At 43.1% G+C, this 27260-nt stretch overlaps 1 protein-coding gene across 10 annotated transcripts in view; it reads right to left on the bottom strand.

Annotated features, from left to right (window-relative positions):
• Positions 1–314: 314 nt before the first annotated feature.
• Positions 315–27260, bottom strand: part of Npas3 (neuronal PAS domain protein 3) — an 895400-nt gene continuing 868454 nt past the window's right edge. For 6 of the 10 annotated variants that reach the window (XM_045154346.1, XM_045154348.1, XM_045154349.1 and 3 more), the window contains 4 exons: positions 24161–24267; positions 10426–10573; positions 6690–6814; positions 315–4765 (listed from right to left, as the gene is read on the bottom strand). In XM_045154346.1, coding sequence (XP_045010281.1) covers positions 3363–4765; positions 6690–6814; positions 10426–10573; positions 24161–24267 — 1783 coding nt within the window. In that variant the 3' untranslated portion in view covers positions 315–3362. The remainder of the gene's footprint in view (positions 4766–6689; positions 6815–10425; positions 10574–24160; positions 24268–27260) is intronic. The other 4 variants (XM_045154347.1, XM_045154350.1, XM_045154354.1 and 1 more) reach the window with 1 other exon arrangement.

Raw genomic sequence — 27260 nt, 5'->3', positions numbered from 1 at the left:
ACGTCACAGGCCCGTCGCTCAGCGTTGACGATGTGTGTAACAATGCTAGTATGATGATGAGTTGGGGCAGCTGAAAGCTTAGGATGGTGGCAAGGTCCGTGTAGTATTTGGATTAGCATCTGCATCTGTGCTTGTCAGCCTCATCAGGACATAGACTAGGTCTTTTTTCCAAAACTAGTAAAAATATATGGATGCAATGAAAAAAAAATTTTCATTTTTTTAAAATTAATAATGGCCAAGGTACCTGCTTAAACAAATACTACCAGCATTCATTAGTTAGGATGGTTACATGTAAAAGAAATGATGCCAGATAGTAACAAATCCAAGAGAAGTTTATTATGAAAATGGCACCTGCGGATGAAAAAATTAAGTTACATAAAGACAACCATGTATGTGACATGTATGAGAATCTACAAAAGTATAAAAAGAACCCTGTTGTAAATGAAGTATGTACATTTCTGATTTGCAGCATTATCAATGGTCAATGAAAAAAAATGTCTCAAAATAAGCCAGGCACTCAGGAAGTTAAGTCCGGTTAGCTTCACACAAAACAAATGTACCATAGCTGTCGCTTTGTAACATTTTAATTATTTTTATATATATATATATCGTAGAGTTGGTAACACTGCTAAGATTCTTACGAACAGAATATCCCTTTCCCCATTATTCAGCTACTTGGCACCAGTCTTCTCATAAAAGTTTTCATATATTTGTACAAGAAATAGTTAAAAACACAGACACAGTCTTCACAGGTAATGAAGTGTTTTTTTTTTTTCATTTTGTAATTTTAAACACTATGGATTTCGACAGCAGCTGTGATTATCTGTTAGTTTAAATCACCAGAAATCATTTTGACACAACACAGAAACATTTATAAAAGAAAAAAAAAAAAACCGCTGTCTAGCTGTTCTTTGTAGCTGAGAGGTGCATTCCTTTGATTGTTCCATAGCTAGACTACAGCTTCCAAAATTAATCTTTGAATTTCCCAATCAGCCTTCTTCATCTTCTAAACTTAGGCGAATCCTTCAAGGAAGCGCACGACTAAGATTTGAGGCATTAACTTCCTTCAGTTTTTATCCCACCATGGCTTGGGCCCAACTCAAGGAATCAAAAGTTCTAGAGGAATCCACTCAACACAGTGATACTTAAAGGACAGCCAAGTTACTATATTAGCATTGCACAAGTAAACAAATATATGACAATTCTATATTTCATTACCCCCTCCCATTTTGTCTTTTAAAAATGTTGGTTGACCTTTGAAATAACTTTCTGTCTCACTGGTAATTATATATTGCTCCATCAGCCAACCTGTAAAGAAACTAAAGGAAAGCACCCACTGCTTATAGGTAGAGCACAAAGGACTCTGGGAATGTTACCAACTGAGGCTGTGTGGCATTGCTTTATTTACTATATCTGAGCATTATTCCTCAGTGCTGTGCACAGCACTCCAGAACAGAGTCATACCCAGAATTCCATTGTGGGAAAAATGGCTCCATTAACCTTGAGCTAGTTAAGAGTCTTTTTATCTCTGAGAATGAATAAGATTTGGGGCACCAGGGGAGGAAAGCAGAAGAGGCAAAGGGGAGACAGGAAAGGGAGGACAAGAAAGGAGAAGTCAGGAGAATATACACCAGCAAAACAACAGAAGGGAATTGAAAAGTAAAACAAGAGGATTCACAGACAGTCGAAGCAGTATAGGGTGACATTACAGAGGAAGGCCACCACACAAAACCACGAACCCCCAAGAACCACTGATTCACTAAGACTGTAGGAATGGGACTGTACCACTCCGGACTAGAGATAGATCACAGAGAAGACAAAGGACAAACAACTACATTAGCTTAGTATATACTGCATATAGAAACACACATTGAAACTGCAATGGGGCCGACAGCCAGGGACACGTACACATTGTACACATTACAGTTCTCACATCTGGTATTAGATGCCTTAACAAACAGCTGCCAAAAACGAAGTGGGAAAATTTATACTTGACAGTCATTTGGAGTGTTTGACACCACACTGATTTCTGGCAACAAAGACAAGATAGGATTATTTTTTTCTTTTTCTTTTTCCTTTTTTTTCTTTTTTCATTTAATGTGCAGTTTTCAGTTGCAGTTATCTGTCTGAAGCTTATTAACCCATTCTCTAAGTTTTAAAACTTATTGGTTTCAACCCAGAAATAAGAACGAAAGGGAAATCAATTGTATCAAATCAGTTCCCTCAAATACAACCTTCCTTTTTTTAAGAAAAGAAATAAACATGTTAAATATTTTTCCTTCTTTTACTCCGAAGTGTTACTGAAGTTGTAAAAATTAGCCTCAGTTAGACTGAGTAAGAAAAGAAAAATAATAGATTCAACAAAAGGTAGTTATGTACCTAAACTGCTCCTCAAATCAGTTTGATTGAGTTTTCCAAAAGCCCCTTTTAAGAGGGCTTTACTGACCCATTACATTAAAATGAGGCTATGTTTGTTAGTTGGGAGGTAAAACATTTTAAGTCCTGCAGCAAATGTTAATGAGGGCCTTTGTCTTAACTAACCAAGGAGACTGTAGCAAGGGACTCCAGACCAGGACAGAACACATTTTTTTCCCCAAAACCCAGCCCGGGAGCTGCATTTTGTATGAAGACATTACAGATTAATAAATGATAGCACCATGGTTTTAGAAATTAAGTTAATGTTTCAGTAATTAACACAGTCCAACTTTTTTTTAAAACATTCTAGTCACAGGCCAGAAATTAAGTTTAAGAACCGAAATTATTTTTATGTGCAAGTAAGAAAATCTTAAAATCTTAACCATAAAAAGAATTAAATTCTGCATAAAATTCTAAAATACTATTCCCTATTTTCAAAGGAATTAGGAACAGGAAAAAAAAACACCCCCTTTCATTTGACTTAGTCAAACAGGGCACAACGTTTCCGCTTGTCTCTTTCCATCTTGATCATATCAAGATCGATAGGAAGAAAACCCAATGGTTGTCACTGGAGAAAATCTCTTGACCACAAGACTGAGTATTCTATGGCAGAGGCATATACACATGAAACACATCTTAATAAAGATGCAAAGGAAAGCCAAACAACCCAACACACATCTTAGAAGACAACATGGCAGGCAACTGGTCATCTGACCCTCTGAAGGCAAAAAACAAAACCAAAAAACAAAAAGCCAAAACCCAAAAAACAAAAGCGATAAACATGTCTTTACACGAAAGAATGAGTCACGTTAAAGAAAGAGGGTGTGGAATGGGGCCGTGGTGTTGAGAAGACGTTGACCTGCTCGAATTCAAAGTGCTAGAATTAAAGGTCTAAATGAAACCGCCGACGATGCCTCTCCTCCGCGTCCGGGAGCGGCCGGCCGGGCTCAGTCCTCCTTGCGCTCCAGAGTCTGTGCCGCGTGGATGCCGTTGCTGTAGACCGGGAAGGGCAGCGTGGAGAAGAGTCCCTCGGCCGTGGTGAACACGTTGCCGCCGGGCATCTGCGAGAGGCTGGCCGCGCTCACGGCGCCGCCGAACGGTCCCGACATGTTGAGCCGGTGCACGTGGTGGTAGAGCATCTCCATGGGCGTCTTGGGGTCGAGGCCGAAGCCCGGGCTGTTAACGTCCACGAAGTTAACAGCGTGCGCGTTGGGCAGCAGGTTCCCCTGCATGGCCAGGGTCACCTCGGCGGGGGCGTAGCGGATGGTGCCCGTGGTGTAGACCCTCTGCGCGGCCGTGCTGGTGGCCGCCAGGGTCCCGGTCACCCGGTGCACCAGCGGGAGCACCACGTTGCCCGCCTGCAACCTCTGCAGGGCCTCCAGGTCCCCAGTGTACAGCAAGGAGTTGGACGCGCTGGGCCCGGTGCTGGTGCCGGTGCCGCCGCCGCCGCCGCCGCCGCCGGGGTGCTTGTCCCGCGGGGACGCCGAGAGCGGGGGCGACAGCGGGTCGGAGGTGACCGGGGCCAGGGCCGCGGCCGCGGGCGCCGACGCGCTGAACTGAGTCTTGCGGGCAGCGGAGCCGTCGGCGCCGGGCGGGGTGAGGACCGAGTCCGGGATGGCGACGTGCAGAGCCCCGCCGCCGCCGCCGCCGCCGCCGCCCCCGCCGCCGCCGCCGCCCTGCGGGGACGGGAAGTGCTCGGAGCTGGGGGGCTTGGTCATGCTGTAGGGAGACTCGTTCCTGGAGATCTCCCGGTTGGGCGGGTAGTTCCAGATGCTGCTGTCGTTGTCGAAGTTGATGGGTTCCGAGATCTCCGTCTTGATCTTGAGCACAGAGGCGCTGTGCGGCGACGACAGCAGCCGCGGGGGCTCCACCAGGCCCGCGTCCAGGCCGCCGCCGCCGCCGCCCGGGCTCGAGGCGCTGGACAGGCGCCGGCGGCTGGCGCTGCCGCCCTTCTGCCGTTTCCGCCTCTTCTTGCGCTTCTGGTGCTTGCTGGAGGCCTGCGCGCCCGCCTCGCCCGCGCTGTCCGAGTCCTTGGCGCTGTCCGACGTGAGCGACTCGCAGCGGTGCAGCCGCAGGTCCGACTCGCTCTCCACGTAGCGCTCCACCTTGATCTGCATGGGGCCCAGCGCGCCGAAGCCGTCCTCGGCCGCCTTGGGGCTCTCGAAGTCCGAGTGCTCGAAGCTGTCGTCGCTGTCGCGGCTGTCCGCGTTGCTGGAGCTGTGGCCTTCGTCGTTGCAGCGCATGTCGTGGTCGTCGCACGCGTTGCCGGACTTCTTGCGGTCGGGCTCCGGGTCTTCGCTGTTCTCCGACTGGTTCCCCTTCTCGTCCGACTTGGAGTTCTCGTTGTCCTCTGCGCGGGGCGCCCGCGGGGGGGGGGGGAGTCGGGGAACAGAGAGAGGGGATACCTCGTTAGCAGGGTGCACAGCCTGCTGGGGATCCCTGCCCCCCACCAGGAAGCTCGCGGGAAGGGGCGCCATGCACCGCCCGCATCCGCGCACCTCCGCTGAGCACGGCCCGCCAGCCCCGCCCCGCACCCCTCCTCCGGGCCCCACCTAGGCCTACAGAATCACCTTGCCTTTGACCTGGGCACCCTGGTCACTCTTAGGCTCAGTAAGGTTTGGGAGCCACATCAACCTGGAGTGGTGTAAGGGACACGGAAGATGATAGAATGCCCGTGATTTTTTTAAGAGGCCTCTTGCTTACCTGTTGTAAGTAGTAGTTCATATTGAAAAACACCACTTCCATGCTTCTGTTAATCTGCCTCCACTGCACTTAAGGTTCACTGCGGGAGTCGCTGTATTTGCGTTTGCTCTGTCTCTTCCCTGCACTGGAATATGAGCCCTTGGGGCTAAGGCGCTGTGTTTGTTCACTGCTATATAAAGAAGGGGCAGAGACTATTCTAGAACTTCTGCCCGAGTCGTGGGCTTTCATATTAATGTAGTTTAGGAGAGAGGCAAACAAGTCCCATCGTGAGACTCTGCCACAGCCTCTTGGAATTGGGCCTTTTGTACAGGCATTTGTGTTGATAACCATGGTGCCCCAATGGTAGGCCATTTTCCTAGTAAACAGCCGTTGGAGACTCAAGGGGATGTTGAAATGTTGATTCTTAGACCTCTGCCTTGCCAGTTTTGGATGTCAGTCTGGATTAGAACCTTGCGCAAAGGTGTACCTACTCTGGCCTTCATTTTCTCCTCTGTAATAGAAACAGTGGGGCTAGAAGGGCTTAGGACTTTGTCGTTAAAACATTTTTATTTGTGTGTGTGGGGGGGGGGAGAAGAGATTGTGTGTGCACATGCGTTAGTGTTGGGACTTCTTGCCACTGCAAGCAAAGTCCAGGTACATGTGCCACTTTGTGCTTCTGGCTTTATGTGAGTGCTAGGAAATTGAGCCTAGGTCAGTAGACTTTATAAGCAAGCGTCTGTAATCCATGGCAACTGTAACATTTAGTAAATTCTGTGCTCAGTGGTTCACCACGTATCTGTAGAAGGGGACTGAAAATTGAACAACTAACATACAGTGTGTCCATACAACTTTCTACTTAATAAAAAAATAAAAAAATGAAGAACAAACTTTTGTATTATTCATCCTGTGTGTCATATAATTATCCAGGAAGTCTATTTTATTATCTAGTCTTCTGTAGTACTGAACAGACCCAGCTTGGTGGTATCTGAACATTTTGGAGTTCAGAGTCACGATTCTCTTGGAGCTGGCAGAGGGGGCTTGGCTATGTATTTCCCAAACAAAGGCCAGAAAAGAGAGTGACAAAACTGGAGAGACAGCTTAGTGGTTAAAGCACTTGTCTGCAAAGCCTGAGGACCCATGTTTGTCTCTCCATGTCCCACGTAAGCCACACACACAAGGTGATGCAAGTGTGCAAGGTTGCATGTGCACACAAGGTGGTGCATGCATCTGGAGTTCGATTTCAGTGGCTCAAGACCCTGGCACACCAATTCTCTCTCTCATTTCTTGTCATTAAAAAAGGGGGCAGTCTTGCCTCAAAAACAAAAAAGAGGCTGACAATATGGCTCCTGTATGGATGGGGAGGGCTGACACCAAGTAAGGTATTGTGTAATCTCTCTATGTGCTCATGTAAACTGTATTTATTTACATACATATACTACAACATGGATATACCCATGTATTTATACACGATATATTCATTTGTATGCCTGATGTATACATTTGATATAAAATCTGGGTGGTTGTTAGCCCTCTGTCCACACCTCGGGATGAAAGGCAAACCTTCAGTAGAGAACACAGAGAAGGAGTAATACCTGTAATACCTGAGGTGTCTTTAGAGTCTGATTCAGAGTCAGATGTCTCGGAGGATTCAGAAGTTTTCTCTGGCAGGTGGGGGAGCTGTGCGATGTCCATGGGTGTGTCCTTGTACTCAGGATTACTGTGGGGAGGGAGGCATTCATCAGGATAGCAGGTACCCATCTTCTCCTTGCCCTAACCTTCTGGAGTTTGGAAAGTTTACAGGACTAAATAGGAAGTCATATCTCAGCTCTTCATGGGACTTTTCACAGAAGCTTGGATTGAATGTGCCAGGGTACAGGTGCACCTTGCTACAATGATTGAATACCCAAATGCGGAAAAGCCACTAAAAAGCTTTTAAATAATCAGGTACCACTGGGGGCCAGGGAGCTGTGCTGCTTGACGCTTCTCTGGTATAACACCTGGGGGGCTGGCAGGATGAGAAGTACTCTCAACAATTCATTCCTGCACCTCCTGGTGTGCCCTACCTTCTCTTGGACTCCTAATGAGTCCATTGCCTCACTACCCTTGTCTTGGTCCCGTGATGCAACTTCTCAGCTGCTCAGATGGCTCCAAAGCTATTGCTGGGGATAGGGAGGGGCAACCCTCAGTGCCTAACGATCTGTCAGATGCACAGGTGCACCTTGGGATGCATGGATTATGGCTACTGAACTGTCAACACACCCATTACAATCACATTTTCATCTGCTCATGTGGTGTACACCTGTGGCTTGTTAGCTGGAAATCTGATTGCAGTGGGAGAGTCCCAGTGTGAGAGAACTCCTAACAGAATGGATCTAACCCCACTTGCACAAATGTGCTTAATTTTTGTTCTATTTTTAATTTAGAAATAAGCCTCTTCTAGGAATAAAATGTTCGGTCAGTTTAAGGTAGCCTGTCACCTGGAAAAGCCACCCCAGGCTACCTGGACACATGACCAATAGAAGCGCCTGGGATCTGAAGGCACAAGCAAAGCATCAGGCTTCCAAGTAGTAGATGCCTCTTCTATCCTTCCACATGCTGGCCAGGCCAGAGACTTACAGCAGATGATCACCGACTCCTTCGCTAACCTCTGTGAATTCCTTATATTACAGTCACTGTTTCAGTAACTACTCCACAACTGCAGATGTCCCTGGGAGGGTTAATTCACTAAGATGGATTATCAAGCATTTACTCCTTAGTGTGAATTAGCTTCCGCAGCAACAGCTTTCTCTAGGTAACCAGATGGGACTAATGGTGGGGAGGTACACTTAGCAGTCTCTAACATGCTGAGCCTAGAAGTCGATTAAGTTGTTATCAGAGAATGAGGAGACTGCTACGGGGTGGCAATTTTAGACTAGAAAAGACTGAGCCTGAATCAGGTCCAGAAGTGAGGGATTCTGGGGAGGAAGACATGAATGTATTGTGTAGGGAAGGGCAAAATAAAGCAAAGAAGGTGGGAAAGATGAGCAGTAGTAGTAGTTGTTGTTATTTTGCCAAAACCATATTCATTTCTTACACGATCTTCAGTCTACTGATCAGTGCCCATGTGTGACCGGCTTGATGAACTTTGTTCCGTGAATTGTCCATCTGCATCTGCCTTCTTTAGGTGCCATAGGGTTCAAAAATCACTTGTCCTCCAATTTGCTGTCTTTTATTGAACTCAGTATAGGCCTGTAGGCTACCTGAAAAAGGTCTATTCCATGTGAGACTGAACTGAGACTCAAGATCCTTAAGGCTGCTCTTTGATCCAAACTGCTTCCTTCCTATTCATATGGGCTTTGGTGGGATATGAAATGCTCATGAGTTTGTGCCATTTGACTCTAGGCTAGATCAATGGTGCTTATCCAAAGTCATTTCTTGCTTCCTTCACTGGTGTAGAGTGGGAAATTGGGAGGCAGATGAGGCAGTAAAAAAAAAAATTCAGACAGGAAAATAAATCTCACAGAATGGGAATTACAAACATACAGATGGCATCTGACCCTATGTTGCATCAGCATAGGAAGTGGGCACTTTCTATCTAATCTACAGTGATCTCTTACCAGTGTTTAATTCTTAAAGACTATTCTTGTTACAACAGTACTTTTGCCTCACAAAACAATGTAAATGCCACAGTCCCTCATTCTGTTTTCTGTTTAGCATGTGAGCTTTCATAAGTTTCTGTATTAATGCAGTGGCTGTTTGTGAAACTAACCAAAAGGATTCTTAATGTCAGGACCTTTGGCCATATCACCACCATAGGGCATAGGCAACATGAAAATCAAACCTTGGAGAAAGCCACATTAAATATACATACTTTTACCTTAGAATTAATATAGAGCAAAAGAGGTCAAGAAAGAAAGAAAGAAAGAAAGAAAGAAAGAAAGAAAGAAAGAAAGAAAGAAAGAAAGGAAGAAAGAAAGAAAGAAAGAAAGAGCGAGCAGATAAATTAAGGCTCTTTTAAGTGGTACCCATTAAGGCCCTCTCTAGAGCAATAATCATTAGTGTCTGATTGATATGCTCTTGGAAGCAGGCACATTCATGCCTTCAAGTCATCACAAAGTCCGTGAAACACCAGTGTGCAGATGAGCCATGCTTGTTAGCCTCTCAGCTCCATTTGGCTGTCTTAAAGAAAAATGGGACTCAGGTAGTCTCTGTTGAAATTATCAGCCAAAGGGCACCCACTTCCATTCATTAGATCTGTTGGAACTTTTCTTATTCAGACCACATGTGGGTCCTACTTGGTGGCTTTAGGCAATAGAAGCCAAAACTGGAATAATGGTGGAAAGGTACCAAGCCAAACACTGTGATAGGATTGTGGGGAGCCTTCCAGAAGACTTGCCCCCATACTCAATCTACCCTGTGGGCCTTAGTTATCTTCTTGTTAGGATCTGAAAGCGAAAGCAGAAAGGAGAGAAAGAGATAGAAAGATAGAGTTTCACACCAGGATTCAGGAAGCAGTTGAGCTTGGACTCATGGATAAAATTTGAGGATACATTTTTAAAGCAGTAAATCTTGACCAAGATCACAGAACACTAGGCAAAAGCAGTTTTCTTCATTTTTTATAATGAGATAGTCAGTGCTGTGGCCCAGCTGCCCACTCTGCTTAGCAAACCTTGAATGTCTTGAGAATGAAGCCCTCCGGAGAAGGTAGAGGGCATGGAAAGGAATGAAGGTAAGAGGAACAGAACCTACCTTGCTACTTCTCCTTTACTCCCTTTTGCTTAATTTTCACAAGGGTTAGGGTGTGGGGGTGAAAGTGTGGAAGGGACTAGGAAATGTTTTTTCTGGTTGAAGCATTTAAGAGAAAAACCAAAGCAGTTTCTACAGAGTGGCCTAAGTAGTGCGATCCAAAAATTACTGAAAATCTTGCGAATCTCCCCTGCACGTCTCCTCCGATAGTTTGATCTTCTCAAATTTTTTGAATCTTGTGGGAAGAAGAGCAGAATCCCCCCCCCCCCCAACTTACACCAGTTACTGTCAAAAGGTCATCCTCTGGCTGGAGAGATGGCTTAGCTGTTGAGGCGTTTGCCTGCATAGCCAAAGGATCCAGGTTTGATTCTCTAGGACCCATGCAAGCCAGATGCACAAGGGGCGTATGCACCTGGAGTTCGTTTGTAGTGGCTGGAGACCCTGGTGCACCCATTCTATCCCTCCCTTCCTCCCTCCCTCTCTCTTTCTCTCAAATAAATAAATAAAACATTTAAAAAATCAAAGGTCATCCTCATGACACTCCAGCTATTAATCCTAGGGCTGCATAGATGACAGAAATAAAAACAGAATCAGGAGAGATACCTAAGAAGATAATTCACCCAGATGATGTTCTTTTCGTTTGCATTCTTGGCGTTGATGGCTATGGTGGCACTCGACTGTATCCAGATGTACCCCCCATTCTTCTGCATCCAGCGGTAGTACTTTGTCACACACTGACCCTTATTCAGCACTGGGGGAAAACAAAGCAAAGGCATGGCAGTAAGACTAGCGCCAGAGTGCTCCATTTGCTAAACCTCAGGTGTAGAAACGAGAGGCCCTCCACCAAAGCCAGGGGTTCATCTGTGTACCACCCTTCCCTTAGGACCCCATGAGGAGGAAGAGGAGGGAGGAGGAAGGAAAGCAACCCAGAGGGCGCAGCAGATCTGGACCAGGGCTGGGGCATCAGTAGTGGGACTTGATTCTTTGGGGGCAGCCGTGGTGTGAAAGGAAGACTAACAGGACCACTAATCTTTTTTGGCTCACAGAACACCTAATGTGGTGTGGGTGCTGTCAATGGGCTTGATGTCAGATGGTAGGAAAGGCAAATCTGTGTATGATTTATTCATAGCTCCAAGATTCTGAGTACTGGAATGGCTGGGGGATGCTTCCGCTCTCTGCCTTTGATCGTTTCCCTCAGTTCGCACGATATCAACCGGTGTCCATATCCATCTGTTCCTTTTGATCTTGTCTAAGAGAATTTATGGGCACTGGATGAACTGAATTTACATTGGTCAGTCCGGGGAAATTCTGGTGAGATTGCTGAATGTTGGAACAAAATAAATCCCCTAATCGAGTCAGAGAGAAACACTGGCCTAAGGGATGTTTGGGATTGACTTGGCTCAGGCCAAACAGAGTGACAGCTCCACATAGTCTCTGAAATATGGCCCAAAATGGAGGAACAAGTAAAAACAATTAGTAATGTGAAACGGTGCCATTAAATACCAACTGAAAGCGAGCTTTAAAATGCAGATGTTAAAAGTGATACTTTAACCAAAATCTTGCCAAGTTGAAGTAGATTTGATTTGTATCTGTGTTCTCCTGGGCTAGTAAAAGGGGAGACGGCAGTAAATCATCCCCTGAAATAAAGTGTTTCGGATGGGAATGGTTCAAGAGGATGCTGGAAATGTGTGGATGCCTCTGTTGTGACTCAGCCACTCAGCGCCCCCACCCAAGCTCACCAGCCTGATGGCCACTAGAGGGCAGTGTGCACTCGTCTACATGGCCCAGTTTTGGCATGTCCTTGTCTCCGTCTGCTAAAATGAAAAACCTCTAACTGCTGTAATAAATTTGGCTAAATTAGCTGCTAAATGGTTATCTCAAGTAATATGTATTTGCATTAATCATCTTGCTCTAAACCAGAACAAGCCAGAGTCCTAAAGACGTAGTAAATTCATATTGTCCATTTAATTATGGCTAATAAGTGCTTCATATACAATAGTTTCATGAAGTACGTTTTGATTTTTTTTTTTTTTGACTGGGGTGTGGATGGATAAAGGGAGTCACTTTGGAAAAAAAAGCCATGTTTCAGGATGCTGCAACACTTCCTACCACGTCCAGAGCCGCTCTGCCTGCCTCTGAGCAGGATCACAAATCAAACCTCCAAATGCCGTATGTAGAAGCAGATAGGCCTTCCTGATTTCCCCCTCTCCTCCTTTTCTCACGATGTTAAGTGGGTGGTTATAACATTTAGTAATTGTATCTTCACTGCTCCTTGAAACAGCCTGGCTTATGAGCATTTCAAATCGTGGCAAGTTTTGTCCTGAAACCACGGCACAACGCTCAGTGCACAGTATTTTTAAAGTCTGGAACTGTCACCCTCGTTTGGTAACAAGGCTCCACAGGTTGCATTGTGCTCTCCTTTTGTTGGCAGTTGTTAAGTTCTACCATTCTGCATGCATGGCTTCCCAGGCTACGAACCTGCGTGGTGAAGCTGAAGGCAGTGAAACACTAAGGCTGCCACACAGCGCTCTGTCAAACTACTGTTGCATGCAACAAAATGTGTGTGCTTTCATTCAAGGGCTCTCAACTTGGTTCACTGTTAATCGAGGAACAGTGGCTTATGTAATTCTATCTTTTCATGGAAGAAACAGAGTACTCCAGTCTGGTTGGTAGTATAATTCTAAATGCTGAGGAGCCAGAATAAAAGCTAATTCCAGACACTTCTGGTATTTTCACCAGGGCAGAGGCATGAAGGAAACATTCATTTGCAGAAGCGTGGGAGGGCCTGGCTCAGTGGCCGGGTCAGCGCTTCCACTTGGAATTCTGGTTCTGGACTAAGATGACACCCAAAAGTAGGGAGGAAAAAAATCCCCAGAATACAAACTGTAGAAAGGGCAAAAGAATAATCAAGTTGTAAAATTAAGTTAGAATTTGCAGAATCAACAGAAAGATAATCCCATCCTTTTCTTAGCAATGCTTCTTCTGAGTACCTAGACAAAACAAGCACCTCAAGCACCTCCCTGGCAGCTTCCAGATATGGGCACCTTAAGACTTCTTTGTTAACGGGCTGATACAATTTCATCTTTTAAGATGAGGCAGAAATGGCCTGGTCTGTTTAAGGGGCATCTGTGTTTCCTGAGAGTATAAATCCTAACTTGTCAGGGTCCATGAATACATTAATACTCTTCTTTATCAATCCTAGGCTTTGCCTTGTAAAGAGGGTAGCCTAAAATGAGAGGCAGAACAGGTGAGCTTTGATTGTAAGGAGGTGGCCCAGCAGACACTGACAAGCCAGTCCCTCTTCAGCTCCATGATTTCCCATAAGCCACTGTGGTAAATACCAAGAAGCAAGTTTGAGAGCACACCACAGGTACCTGAGGAAGCACATTTGATCTAGCTCATAACTGTGCCCTGGACTAGTCTGACAAACATAATTTTGCAAGGGTAAATCTGTTAGCATGGTCTTTAGTTATGACTCTTCCCTGGAGGTGAGTGTTTTCTGAAGAGAACCCCGTGTGTCATTGGGAATTTACAGTGAAGGTATGACGTTAGTTCTCCTGACAGTGTGGGCTGTTGACCAAAATGTTACCAGCTTGCTTTTGTTTTTGAGGAGGTTTCATAAAAAGAGGTCAGTGGAGTTTTGCTTCCTTTAAAATGAATAAGGAATAATTTTGCTTGTGTCTTAACAGAATATAAATTTATGACTTTGGGATGAAGCTTATTTCGTGAAAAAAAAAAAAATACCGGCAAATCAGTTGGATCATTCCAGCTGTGCCAGAGGCAGGATCTGACAGCTTTTTCTGAGCTCATGTGGCCCTAATCAGCTCAAGAAGAAAAACCACGTTGGTGCCAGTTTGAAAGACATTTCTAGTATGTAATAAAGTAAGAGAACTTGAAACACACACACACACATACACACATACAACTTTTTTTTTTTTTTGGCTCTCTTTAATCTAGAGGCTGCTGTTTGCATTTTTTAAATTCTAGGTTTAGATAGCAGAGAGAAACGAGGGAATATCTGTACCAGTCTATTTCATGAGGTCCTTTATGTGGCTAAAACCAGAAATAAGTATATTGTAAGTTAGTTGATACGGCAGTCATTTGAAATAGTTAACTGTCCCTTGCAAAGACTTACTGATCCAGCCAGTGAGCCAGGGTGTGTGTTCATAGCCCCGGATGCAAGCCATTAAAGGGAAGGAAGCTGAAGAGAGGAGATCCAGATGTGGGTTCATTTCTATGATCACATCCGTGGATGAGCACTGAGCACCACTGACATATGTTCTGGAATCTTTTCTGGTTCATTCCAAAGTTTACATTCTGTTGCTAAAAATTCTTGGGGTGAGCAGCCCATGTATCTTCCAGCTGAATTCAACATCTCTAGAGTTTTGCCTTTGCAGGGAGGTGATAGGGAGTGGTTTTAATTTAAGTATCTCAAAAAAATGTAAATAGACTCTTAGGTTTCACAAGGTAGCCACCAGGACACAGGGATGAGAAGTAGGTTGTCACAAGCTTGCTTAGAACTAAATGGATCAGATATGACTATTACATATTTCTCCCAGTCCAGGGTATCACCAATTTTTGGCTGAATGCTATAAGGAGAACCAAGATGCTTTTGTCACCACCCCACCTTACGAGCTGAAAATGCTTTTGAATTAAAATCCATGTTCTTCAGAGGACAGAGGCAAACCTTCACTTGGGACAAGAATACAGTTGACACGGAGCCTGCAGTCCTGGCTGAGCTTTGCAGGTCCTCTCACTGGGCATGTAGCGAGCCACAGGTATGTGTCTTTGTGTCTGTTTGGCTTTAGTAATACAGCCAGCAGCAGTTCAACCAAAAGCAAGTTGAAAAGCGCTTACAATTTAGAACATGTAACCATTTATATCAAATATTCATCCCTCAAATAGAAGTCAGGATGCAATGTCTTTTTAAAATGTTACCCGTCTCTTGACTCAAGCTTAGCAAATGAGAATGTTCTACTTGTAAAGAATCATCATTCCCATTCAAAACCCTGGAGCTTTTCTGCTGTGTTATGCATCCATGGCCCCCATGCACAGTTCCCAACAGAGGGATTTCAGTTTTCCTTGGGAAAACCTTGTCACAGACACAGGCTCATGGCGGAAGGGACATACAGGGAGCCAGTGTCTGTGGCAGGAACATAATTCTGTCAGTAAATCAAAACAAATCAGTACAAGTTTGCTTCAGAAATATGGAGAGAAAAGAGAACATGGTCTCTTCCTGTTGGGCTGTTCTACAGAATCCAAGCCAGAGTCTAGATAGTGAGTCAGTTGTGTCTTGGAAAGAAGGAAGCAGTTGCATGCAGTCTGAAGAGATGGAGAACACACATCAAGGCAGTCATTTAGCAAAGTGTCGCACAAAAGGGCGTTTTAGAGGTTTGCATATGCATTAAACAGCCGCAATACTTGGTGCATTCAGGTAAGTATAGAATAAGTAGGAAATGGTGAGATCATCGGAGAGGCCGCACTTCACATTCACACAGCGAACAAAGAGCTTCATTATCGCCACGCGAGAGGAGGACGCATCTGCAGGGCCAGCAGCCCTCCTCGAGCCACCTTCATCAATGCTGCGGAGCACAGAGAGCGGTGCTTTTGCTGGGAACTCAAAAAATGATTTCTGAATGCACTGAAGTAAAGAGACAGTATATGTGTTTAAGTAAGGAGGGTGTACTAGAATCACACTTTCTACTTAATACCGCAGTTGGGTGCTTAGCTGTGGCCACTGGTTTTCTTTCTATATTCACAAAACTGGCAGATGAAACATGAAAAAGAATACTGACTCTTTAATCTCTGCTTCTCCACCTAAGGCCCAAGGCGGGCTGACAGGGAACTTCATTCTGGAAACAGACTTGGCTTTTTTTTCTCTCTTTTAATTCTGGATTACTTTTTCCTCTGCTTTTGAAAACTGTGGGCTATAGGGGAATGAACCTGACATAGACTTAAAACAAGAACAAGTTTCTTTATCTAAAAAGTTACAGTCCTTGATGCTTACAGGAAGGTCATTTTCAAAACTCACAGGAGAAACAGCATTGTAGCCAGAGTATGTGTTCGGCACTTATTTACTTGCAGTGGAGGCAGTTTTTCATCTGCAGCTGCTCATAGGATCAGCTGAGGCTTTGCTGCTGTGGACACTTTCCTATAGATTTTGCAATTAGTGATCTGGATGTTTTAAATGGCAGGTATCCACAAATGGGTTTCTAGGCTTTTATTTCTTTTTTCTTTTCTTCTTATTAATCTGTGTGCTGAGCAATATTTGGTAAAGTGAGTGATATTTGCTACTTAACATGAGTTATGAGCTAAGGACAAAAGATGTGTGGCTGTTCCGTGAATGACTGTGCATCATCTATGGATTCCCCTAATACACTGATGACAGGCGCTGCCTGAGCTGCTATTGGTGTGATTTACAGCCTCAGAAAAGGTTTTGTCCTATATCCCTGCCACTGATAGATTTTTATTAACTGTTAATATTGAATCATGCAGAAAACTTTTCATTGATTTAGCACATGTCAATTTGTTCAGTTTAAAAAATAAGTTCCCTTTTTCTTCTCCATGATAATGTACTGAGTTGGAGTCTAAGTCTTTACAATACTGATGGTATTGGCCTCACGTTCTCTGATGGGAAGAATCAAAGTAATGGTTGGCATGAGTGGTATCTGAGCTCTCAGGGTTTTTCAAGTTATTTTCATTCTAGCCAGTTTTAGCGCTACTCATTACTACCCTCCTTGACTTAAAACAGTCCTGGGCAGTATTTCAAAACACATTTTATTTTTATTTCTTAGAGAGAGGGTGTAGAGAATGGGTGTGTCAGGGCCTCTAGCTACTGCAAAGCTTTATAGGGCTGGAGAGATGGCTTAGCATTTAAGGTGTTTGCCTGCGAAGTCTAAGGACCCTGGTTTGATTCCCCAGGACCCACATAAGCCAGATGCACAAGGGGGTGTATACATCTGGAGTTCATTTGCAGTGGCTACAGGCCCTGGCATACCCATTCTCTTTCTCTATATGCCTCTCTCTCAAATAAATAAATACATAATTTAAAAAGTGGCTGAAGGCTGTGGCACGCCCATTCTCTCCTTTTCCCCCTCTTTCTCAAATAAATAAAATAAAATAAATCTAAAAAGAAAGCCTTATGAAAGTAATATAGATCTTGAGCCAGGTGTGGTGGCGCATGCCTTTAATTCCAGCATTCGGGAGGCAGAGATAGGAGGATCATCATGAGTTCCAGGCCACCTTGAGACTACATAGTGAATTCTATAACAGCCTGAGCTAGAGTGAGACCCTACCTCTAAACCTACCCCCCCCAAAAAAACATATATATCTTATATAAAATGAAGAATAGATGCTATTATTATAAGCAGAAATGAAGTTGATTTTACTTAGGTTAGTTGACAGGTAAAAATAAATGAATTCGAAGTATTGATTTTTTTATTTTTATTTTTACTAATCATGCTTTATAAGAGCAATGGAGTATTTTGTTATCAAATATAAGTTTTTAAAAAATATAAACCTGAAACAAAAGCAGCTGCCATTTGAAATGGTAAGAATGGATAAGAATTCATGAGGAAATGAGATTTATCAGCCAAATCAAAGTTATGGCTTATTCTCCAAGGGGAGAGAGGGAAGATTCTGATTATGTATTCCATGTCCTACTATGCTCTTCTAAGCCTAAAATACCCTTGTCACCCTCCATATCTCCTGCCATCTTGGCTTCCTGTCATCCTCTTTGAAGGTCTATGGGCAGTGTGCCTCCTTTGGGCCTTTTCCCTGTCATCCCCTTGGTTGTCCCCGCTTATGCGTGCTCCATGTTTGGTTTCTGTGCCTTAGTGGTGCTCATTTTATGTTACATATTCCCAGTTAGCTGTTTCATGGTATCTTCCCTAATAGCATATAAGCTCCTTCAAGGCAGAAACCATATCTTAATTATTTTTAAACCTCTTGTTAATATAATACCATAAATGTTTATATATAAGTACCCAGAAATGTTACAGGAACTTAAACAGAGAAAATATTCCTACTCATATTTACCTGTGCAATAAAGTACACATAGGGAAAATACCAGAGATCTCCTTTTTTTCCAAAGCTGGATATTATTACTATTGATATCATATTTTCTTCCTTCAGTGGTATTTAACTTTACATGTTTTTAAGGAAGTGTTATCAAGTAATTATATACTCATTCCATTTGAACATTGATTGAGACACCTTCAGAGCCAATTTGCTATCATATGCCACTGTAGTCAACAGAATTCCTCCAAAGCTTTAAGATGGAGGCTTATAAGAGTCCTTTCTAAATATCAGTGTGTACACTACTTCTTAATCTGAAGCATGACTAGGATCAGCTGGGATCTTATTAAAACAAACTGCAGGGCTGGAGAGATGGCTTAGCGGTTAAGCACTTGCCTGTGAAGCCTAAGGACCCTGGTTTGAGGCTCGATTCTCCAGGACCCACGTTAGCCAGATGCACAAGGGGGCGCATGCATCTGGAGTTCGTTTGCACTGGCTGGAAGCCCTGGCACATCCATTCTCTCTTTCTCTTTGCCTGTTTCTCTCTCTGTCTGTCACTCTCAAATAAGAACAAACAAACAAAAAAAAAAATTAAACTTAAAAAAAAAAAAACCAAACTGCAGATTCTGATATAGCACACATGGGGTAGGCCTGAAATTCTGTACTTCTATAAGCCCCTGGGTCATGTCCATACTGCCTCAGACCATGGTCTCAAGTCGACCTGGTATTCAGCTGGTAGGTAGGCCTGCTTGCTGGTCTCTGTCACTATGTTTATTTGCTGTGGACTTGAAAAGCCAAAATCAGCACTTGCTCAAAAAAGAAAGATGCAAAATAAGAACACTAATTCACTCCTGCATAAAACCATGGATTTATCTTGCTCTCTGGGACAGTCTTTTTCCGCTAATGTACAGGCACACGACGTAGGCTGACTTGGCTGCAAAAAGAAAGCAGACGTGGTAGCTATTAAATGCATTTTCCTCCATGAGAATTTTCATATTCATAAGGGAGAAGTAAAAAACTCATTTGCTTTGGGAAGGAGTCCAGCGAGTGACCAGGTTGCAGCAGAATCCCTGAAGACCAGCTGAGAAGAAAACAGCAAAATGCCCATGTGCAGTCTGAATTTGGGCCACCCACAAAACTTCATTCCTTCCCTTCTTACCTCACTTTCAGCTTCCTTCCCCATGCACCATGGCTGCATACCCAAATCAACAATTAAATCCCCCTTTGTTTGCGTGGCAGATGACAAATGCATGGAGGACATCTTGTGTTGCCTAGGCAGGCAGGGCACTTACTTTGATTGATGCTCAGTTGTGGAAAAAAATGAGCTGGGAAGGAATTACAATGGAGGGCCTGCAGACTGGAAGGGGATATACTAATTAGTCCTGCATTAAGCAGTCTGCTTGCATTTGGCGATGAGACGCCTTCAGGAGGGAAGTGTAGGGGTTATTGATGCAAAACAGCATGGAATGCATTATGCCAGGTAGCTGTATAGTACAGTCATTTTGCTAAGAAATATGTTAAGAAACAAACACTGGCTACTGTGTGTTCTTTAAACACTCACCCTCAAGTGTACTGGGCCAGCCATGCTTTTAAAATGTACTTGGTCTCAGAGGCAGTTGGGCAATCCTTTTCTTCTGGAATGATTCTCCCAGAATTTCCTCTTCCTTGGTAAGGAACCAAGAAGGAAAAACTGCCAATCAGTCTAACTCCACAGCTGCAGAGCCTTGAGTCTTACTGTTGTATAAGGCAGTGCCACCAAGAGAAACTAAGATTTTCCTCACCCCCTTCACCACTGCTTTTTAAGGTTGCACAGTTGTGATTTGACCCAGGAAGAACTCTAGGGATGTATTGAGGTAAACTTGGCTCCTACTATAGGTAAAATGATGTATTAAAAGGGGCAAAAAAGAAAGCATGTACCCAAGTTTGGCTTAATATTCTGCCCCCCCCCCCCATCACCCTTTTGGCTATAGGTAGAGATACCATTGTACTGAAACCTCTCTAGTCATTCAAGTGAGACACAGATGCTTTGGGTAATTGGAGTTTAGGTGACATGACTGGTAATTTCTAGATCAATGGGGGAGAGTGGGAGGGAGGGAGAGAGAATGCACTAGCTGAGTGTAGTAGCACACAGCTTTAAGCTCAGCATTCAGAAGGCTGAAGTACAGGAAAGTTACAGTGAATTTGAGGCCATCCTTGGCCTACAGAGGGAGTACTGTGTCAGGCCTGGGCTAGAGTGAGGCCCTACCTGGAAAACCCCAAAACAAACAAAAGAAAGAGATTTACTCTCTAGTAATTCAAGGGTGACACAAATACTATGGGTAATTAGATTATGTGATGATAGTAGACATGACTGTTCATCTCTAGGGCAATGGCAACACAGAGAGAAAAGTGCCCAAATAATGCCTAACATGTGTGGCAATTTAAACTTTGTGCTGGGCATGGTGGCTTTAATCCCAGTGCTCCGGAGGCAGCTGGGAGGTAGAGGTAGGAGGATTACCATGAGTTCGATGCCACCCTGAGACTACATAGTGAATTCCAGGTCAGCCTGGGCCAGAGTGAGATCCTACCTCGAAAAATCAAAAAAAAAAAAAAAAATTAAACTTTGCAATTCTGGTTTGACCTGAAGAACCAATGAAACTGGGCTTAATGAAAAGAAATCACAGAAGTTTTGTGTCATAGTGGGAAACTTAGAACTACCCAGGTTTCAGAATCCAGTGTCATTTTATCTGCCATGAAGATACCAACAATATGGTTTTAAAATTGTACTAAATTTCATTTTTTATTTTTTTGGAGGTAAAGTCTCAGTCTAGCCCAGGCTGACCTGGAAATCTGTAGTCCCAGGCTGGCTTTGAACTCAACAGCAATCCTTCTACTCTGCCTCTTGAATACTGGGATTAAAGGTGTGTGTCACTATGTCTGGCTTCACTTTATTTTTTGAAAAAGGATTATACTTCATAGCCCAGGCCAGCCTGGAAGTCACTATGTAGAGCAAGCTGGCTTTGATCTCATGACCCTCCCAAGTGCATGTGTAAACTACCATACGTAGCCAAAAATAAGATTCTTTTTGGTTTTGTTTTTGGTTTTTCAAGGTAGGGCCTTGCTCTAGCCCAGGCTGACCTGAAATTAACTATGTCATATCAGGGTAGCCTCAAACCCACAGCAATCCTCTACCTCTGCCTCACAAGTGCTGGGATTAAAAGCATTCACCACCACATCCAGCAAAATTGTGATTCTTTGTGTTGAGATCTAGCTAGTTAATTCCCCAACATGCTGTGATAACCCAGTGGGAAAGTAGGCAGTGCCATGCTCTGGTTCCTTTATCAGTTATCAAATCTGGGTGCAGCTGAGATGCTTCTTGATTTTTCCTATCCTAGAGACAAGTTCATATATGGATTCATAGGGGACTGTGCCAGAAAAACAATATCAATGAGAAAGGAAGGATGTCTAGTTTTGAAAGACTGATGAGTCTTTTTTCTTTAAGCTTTATCCATAAATCAGATCCTAAGACATATCAAAAAAAAAGTCAGAAGTATGATCAGATGTCTGAAACTTGTCTTTCATGAGCAGAACCAGGAATTGTGCCAATAGCTCTAGGAAGAAAAGCTAAATAGTTAATGTGGTTTATTTTTTAACCATCTCTTTGTTTTAGAATTCTATCTTATTCTTGAACTGATTGTATGTCACAATGACCTTCTCCTGCCAAGCAGGCACAGTTGAGGCCTCCTTCAGTAATAGCCCAGGGCTTTGGACAAGCAAGATGCTGTGCTGGCTCTGGGCTTTTTCTCCTAGTGTTTACATGACCAAGACTTATTATAAGCTCTGTGATTTTGTTACTGGGCTGGGTTTGGTCTGTGAATTAGGTAAACATCAGACATTCCATCACACAATTTTAGACTTGATCTGACTTTATAATGATGTTAATGTTTATTGTACAGAGTGAGATGCATTTGTATATTTTAGCATTTTATTTCAGTCACAGAATGCAAAACCTGACATTGGAATCAGTTTAATTTTTTTTTGTGTATGTGTGTGTGATTGAAGATATTAAGTACTACAAGAACATTGAAATTTCAATCTGATTAGGATCAAAATTCTTCAGGATCAAAACACTCCTTTACCTCCCCCTACAGTTTTACTAATTGTGTGCTACTTGACATTGTGGAGTTATTCCACAGCATGATAGCTAAATATGTGAAGTGTATTTTACTGTGTGGAATTATCAGCTCATTCTATTTGTTTTTCATGTGTTTAAGGTTATTAAAAGAACTCAAAATGAAAAGTCATGTGTATGAGTTAAAAGAATGAACTCAATCATTGTTAGTAGGCTAAATCGTGAAGTAATAGTCAGTATGTCAATATCAAGTAATGGAATAAAAGCACAGAATTTGAAAGCATACTTTCTCTGTTTATTAGTTGGCATGATACCAGAAAAATTAGTAGAACTGAACAATAATGAATGACAGAGTAGCTTATTTTCAAATTATTGTGGCTACTGAAAAATGAAAAAGAGTAGATTGGAAAGAATGGTACCAAACATAGTCATTGGAGAATTTTGCCTTGTGGAAAGAAACAAACTACACTAGCCTGTGCTTCTGAACAATTGTTTTTCTTTAAGCTGTAAAGCAGTTCCTAGAGAGACAGCATGCTGTTTTCCAAATAAGAACTGAGGATGACAAATTGTGTGTGTGTGTGTGTGTGTGTGTGTGTGTGTGTGTGTGAGCATCAGGTTTCTGAATTTAGACCTTAATTAAGATTCCAAAATTAAAAAGCAGTCCCCAACCCCCAGCCTCAACATGGTCACTACAGTGTCCTGAAAACTGTATTATCATTTTAAAAATCTGTTTTCATTTTAAAAATCTGTACCTCTGGCTGATATTGTTCCAAAATATATCTATGGGTTCCTTCAAAGATCTCAAGTTTTATCCATTTTCTTTGAATTCCCAGCAACAAAGAACCTGATGTTTCTTTTCAGGAAACAACATCATTTTCCCCCCAATTAATTGAAGAGCCATCTGCTTCTGTGATACATAACACCCATTCATTCTTAGCAGCAAGTGTGTTTCCCAACTCCCTGGTGTGCAATATCAAGGCCACGTGCCTAGTGTTGGGAGTAGAATGTGCTGGAGAGAAGTCTTGTAGGAAGGCTAAGCCCAGAGACACAGTATATGCAGAATCTGACATTGAATTTTGCCCCATGTTATTGTTGCTAATGCAGACTTAACACAGCAATAAGATGTTTGGGACTTGAAGATGTTGGCTGCTTAGTTTCCAGTGAAGCTTTGAGTATACTAGGAGGAAATCAATGCAAAAGCAAGGAAGATCTGAAATAGCTCTCCTCAACCATGACGAGATGGAACAAAGACTGCTGGGCTGGTGTTGATCACATCAAACTTTCAACTTGAAGCTGTACCATTGCATTTGTGGCACTTTGCATGTACTTAAAAATCAGGCTTTAGAACTAGGGTTAGAACCTTCTAGACTGCTGGTAGAGCTTATCTTTCAGGAAGTCTATTGAATAGTCATAAGGAGGCGCCCTGGTTGAAAGAGGGCACCTCTTTCCTAATTGGTCCACATCTTGTGAAATACCTTCTGCACAGAATGTAAACAGCCGGGTATTCTGAGGAAAGCCTGCGGGTGACACTGAGTCATTGTTTAGACTCAGAACACTGCTGCCCTCTAGCTTCCATGCCACAAAGGGTCCCCTGGGTTTCAGCCTGGGGGCCAGGAGCTGAGAGCAAGATTCAAAGAGCGGAGATGAGTTTCTTTTCCTTGGGAGTGGGAGGCTGGAGGTCATGTTCCTCTGCACGATCCTCTCTCCAGAAAGACACTGAGCTACTGCCATTGAGAGCTGCTGTGTCCACACAATATGCTCTGCCTGTGCCCCCTGTACTTTCTCCTTGCCCTGGTTCTGTGGCTAGTCGGCTAGGCATTTTTATGAGGCTCTGGTCTGTTTGAACTACTCTTCTCCCCTGTATAGTTTGAAACAGAGATTACTACTTTCAAAGTGGAAGTTGCTCTCTAGAAAATGAAAGGGCCAAAGAAACACTTAAGACATAGCTTGTCCCTTCACCTCACAGGAGAGAAAGCACCAAACCAGGGAATTCTGAGTGACCACCTAAAGATCCAGTCACTTCTCTGGGCCTGAGGTCCAACTTTCAGTCTAATGCTAACCTCAGTTGAAATGATATATGTCTCACTTTCTCTCACTGAATGATTTCAAATATGTGCAAGAGAAATAAGAGGGAAAATCAGCATTTGAACCTCATGAGTACCAGAGAGGCAGACTCAACCCACCCACCTACTGCCCTCCCCATGTACTTACAGTCCAGATGACTGTGCCGGATGCCCTCCACATCTTCGGCATGAATAAAATGGTAACATCTTTTCCCTACGATGTCTACGGGGGTCAGATCCATGTAATCACTAATCCTACAAAGAGAAGAGCACAGACTGGAGCTTAGCGGAAACTAGAGAGACTGTCCACTCATGAAGGGTGATCTAACAGCACTTTTCACCATGCCAGGGACCTGTGAGGATGTGACACTTTGGACAAATACCCTTTATAAACAACATTGTCTCTGTAGCATACAACAGCATTTTTCAATATTAGGATATATGCTAGATTTTTATGTAACTAGATAGGTTTTTCTTTTCTCCACTTTTTTAGCATTAGAATGTACATTTAGACATAATTCCACAAGATTATTGAGGATCAGTAACAATGCAAGTTCTTCATTGCAGGCCAAGATAATTTAAGGTTACATAATAAAATAAAAACATGTTATGTTTATACCAAACGATTAGAGCCACCTTTTATTTAAACAGATTGGTCTTCTATTGGGCATTTCCATGAAAAAGGGCTTCAACTGCTTCTTGGCACAAAGTCCAAATTGGCATTTCAAGGGATATAATTTAAATGCTGAGACATACAGATGCCTGGGGGTAGTATCTTTTTTAGTCTGAGTCATTTGGGAGCTCAGCTTTCACTTCTGGCTCTTTAAACTGCTACTTTGTGGTAGATTCTACACAGAAACTTTTAAACCAATTCAGCAGCTCTTCCAGGCTTGTGCTTGACAGTACGCATTTCTAAGTCTCTGTTGTTGATTGTCCAGACATCAGTGTCCTCAGGCAGAGCACAGAAAAATAGAACCCAAATTGGACAACATGACACAACATGTCAAAATGCTTATTACCTTCTAAATCACTCCTTTTGGGCTGTCGAAAATATATATTTATGATTGCTTAATTTATTCCTACTTCTCTCTCTTTGAGACAGGCTCTCATATATCCCAGGCTGGCCTTGAACTTACTATGTAGTAGAGGATGACTTGACTTTCTGATCTTTCTGCCTCAACCTCTCAAGTACTGAGATTATAGGTATGCACTACCACACCTAGTTTTACTATGTCTTTTTAAAAGTACTTATGACATATGGCCTATTCAAGTATAAAAAATATCTAGAAATGACTCCTTAAAAATACATGATGTTACTGTTGATTAATTTTATTTGCCACCCCAAGGCAGGGAAATAAGAAAAGCAAGACCATAATACTATGGAATATAATTAAAATATACTTAGTCAATTTCTCAGTGGCCAACAACTTAAATAATCTTTTTGTTCAAACTAGGTGTCTTAGTAAGATAACATTTCATTGGGGAAATAGAAAGTAGTTCTCTAAGGATTCCATGGGCTTGTGGTACAAAACAGATTTGTTGATCTGTATGTTAGCTTCTTTTGCAAGCATACTTGACACCTACTTTCTGAAAATGAGGGAATAAGGATGTCATTAAAAGAATCTCCTTGGTGTTTCTGAAATTTGCCAGCTCCTGAAAGCATTAGATCTCAGCTTTGCCCCAGGCTGTCCTAGAGAATGCAGAAGAACGGTCTGCAACACCAAGGAGCAAGCTTTAGTTTGTAGTTAACAATTCCCTAATTAAATAATAAACCCCAGGAAGAAGCCAGACAGTTCTTTGGGGAAGACATTTCTTTGGTTTATTCTTTATTTGAATTAAATCCTTCAAAAAAAAAAAAAAAAAAGACCAAGCAAATAAAAACCAAGCAAAACAAAACAAAAATCAACTGAACTCTTCGTGTACCAGAGCCTGTTGCCGTGATGACTGTGACCAGCTTAGCCATTCTGAGGAGAAAGGACCAGCATCCTGAGGCATCCTTCCCTCTGTTCCTTACTTTCCTCATCTGTACAATAACCTCAGGGGCTGGTGAGGGGATTCATGGAAGGAGAGAAATTAGCATGGCATAGTGCTGGCACATGGCACACTTCTGTAAATGGAATATGCAATTACCTTCCATACAGGTCTTTTCTGATAATTACTATCATCTTCAGTTGGGATAAGAATGACACATTGTATTTGTTAATACGGGCTTGTGGAAATTTTTTTTTTTAATGGGGAGAAAAGTGCTAAGCACAGTCTGTAGCAAATAATCTTCACTTCTGTATTGGAACCATGAATCCCTGAGGTCCATAGAGCTTGCCAAGAGAATGAGACACTTGATAACAGGGATGAAATTTGGTATGTTTTGGGATAGGATAATCATTGGAAGTTTCGTAAATGAGTCAAGGCACTATCTTTTTGGAGAACTTGGTAATGGGGTAGCTGAACCAAGCCCATAATGTGTGTTCTTTCTCCAGTGCTATGTCTGCCTCCTTTTGATTGGGTCTTCTGTGGTGCTCGGCATTCTAAATCAGCTTGACCAGCTTACTGGTACTAATTGTGTTCTTCCATGGTGTGTTTGTATGAAAAGTTCCCTGCAAAGGGTCCCTTGCCATTGACTCAGAGAAAGAGGAGATCAGAGAGATCTTACAGCATGTAGCTAAGTGATTAGCATGTGAATCTGGCAGAAGTGGGTTTCAGTCTTGGCTGGGGACAAGGAATTCTTCCTCTCTGCCTACCTCATGGAACTGTCTGAAGCTGAAATGAGACAGTGCGAGTGATGAAATTTGCATATAGCCTAGCACGTGTAAGATGCTTATTAAAAGCCAGCCACCTTATTAGAAGTCAGCCACCACTGGTAGTGCTTGTGAACTCCTCTTATTGTGGCTAACTTGCCTTTTATGGCTTTCTATCTCCACTCCAGTACCCCTGAAACATTCCCAAGTATACAACCATGATAATAGCATTTTTATAAACATTAACAAAACTTGCAAAGCAGACTTAGAGCTACTTTTCAAAAAGCAGGCACAGGTCCAGATGTCTTCTACACTACTGAGCACTCCCCAGTCTGGTGGCATCATGTCTCACTGGTGAGTTCTTTCCTCTGAGCCAGCACCTGGCTGGTGACTTGCTGTCATCCTCAGTGGCTCTTCCCAGTGGACTGACTGAAGGGCTATTGGCCTTCCTCTTGAACAGGCTCTGAAGAGGTCAATTACCTTAGCCACCTGACCATTCTGCTCTCTCGCCTT

This window comes from Jaculus jaculus, chromosome 7, assembly GCF_020740685.1.
Source record: "Jaculus jaculus isolate mJacJac1 chromosome 7, mJacJac1.mat.Y.cur, whole genome shotgun sequence".
Classification (NCBI taxonomy): domain Eukaryota; kingdom Metazoa; phylum Chordata; class Mammalia; order Rodentia; family Dipodidae; genus Jaculus; species Jaculus jaculus.
This window is presented reverse-complemented; position numbering and strand designations above follow the sequence as displayed.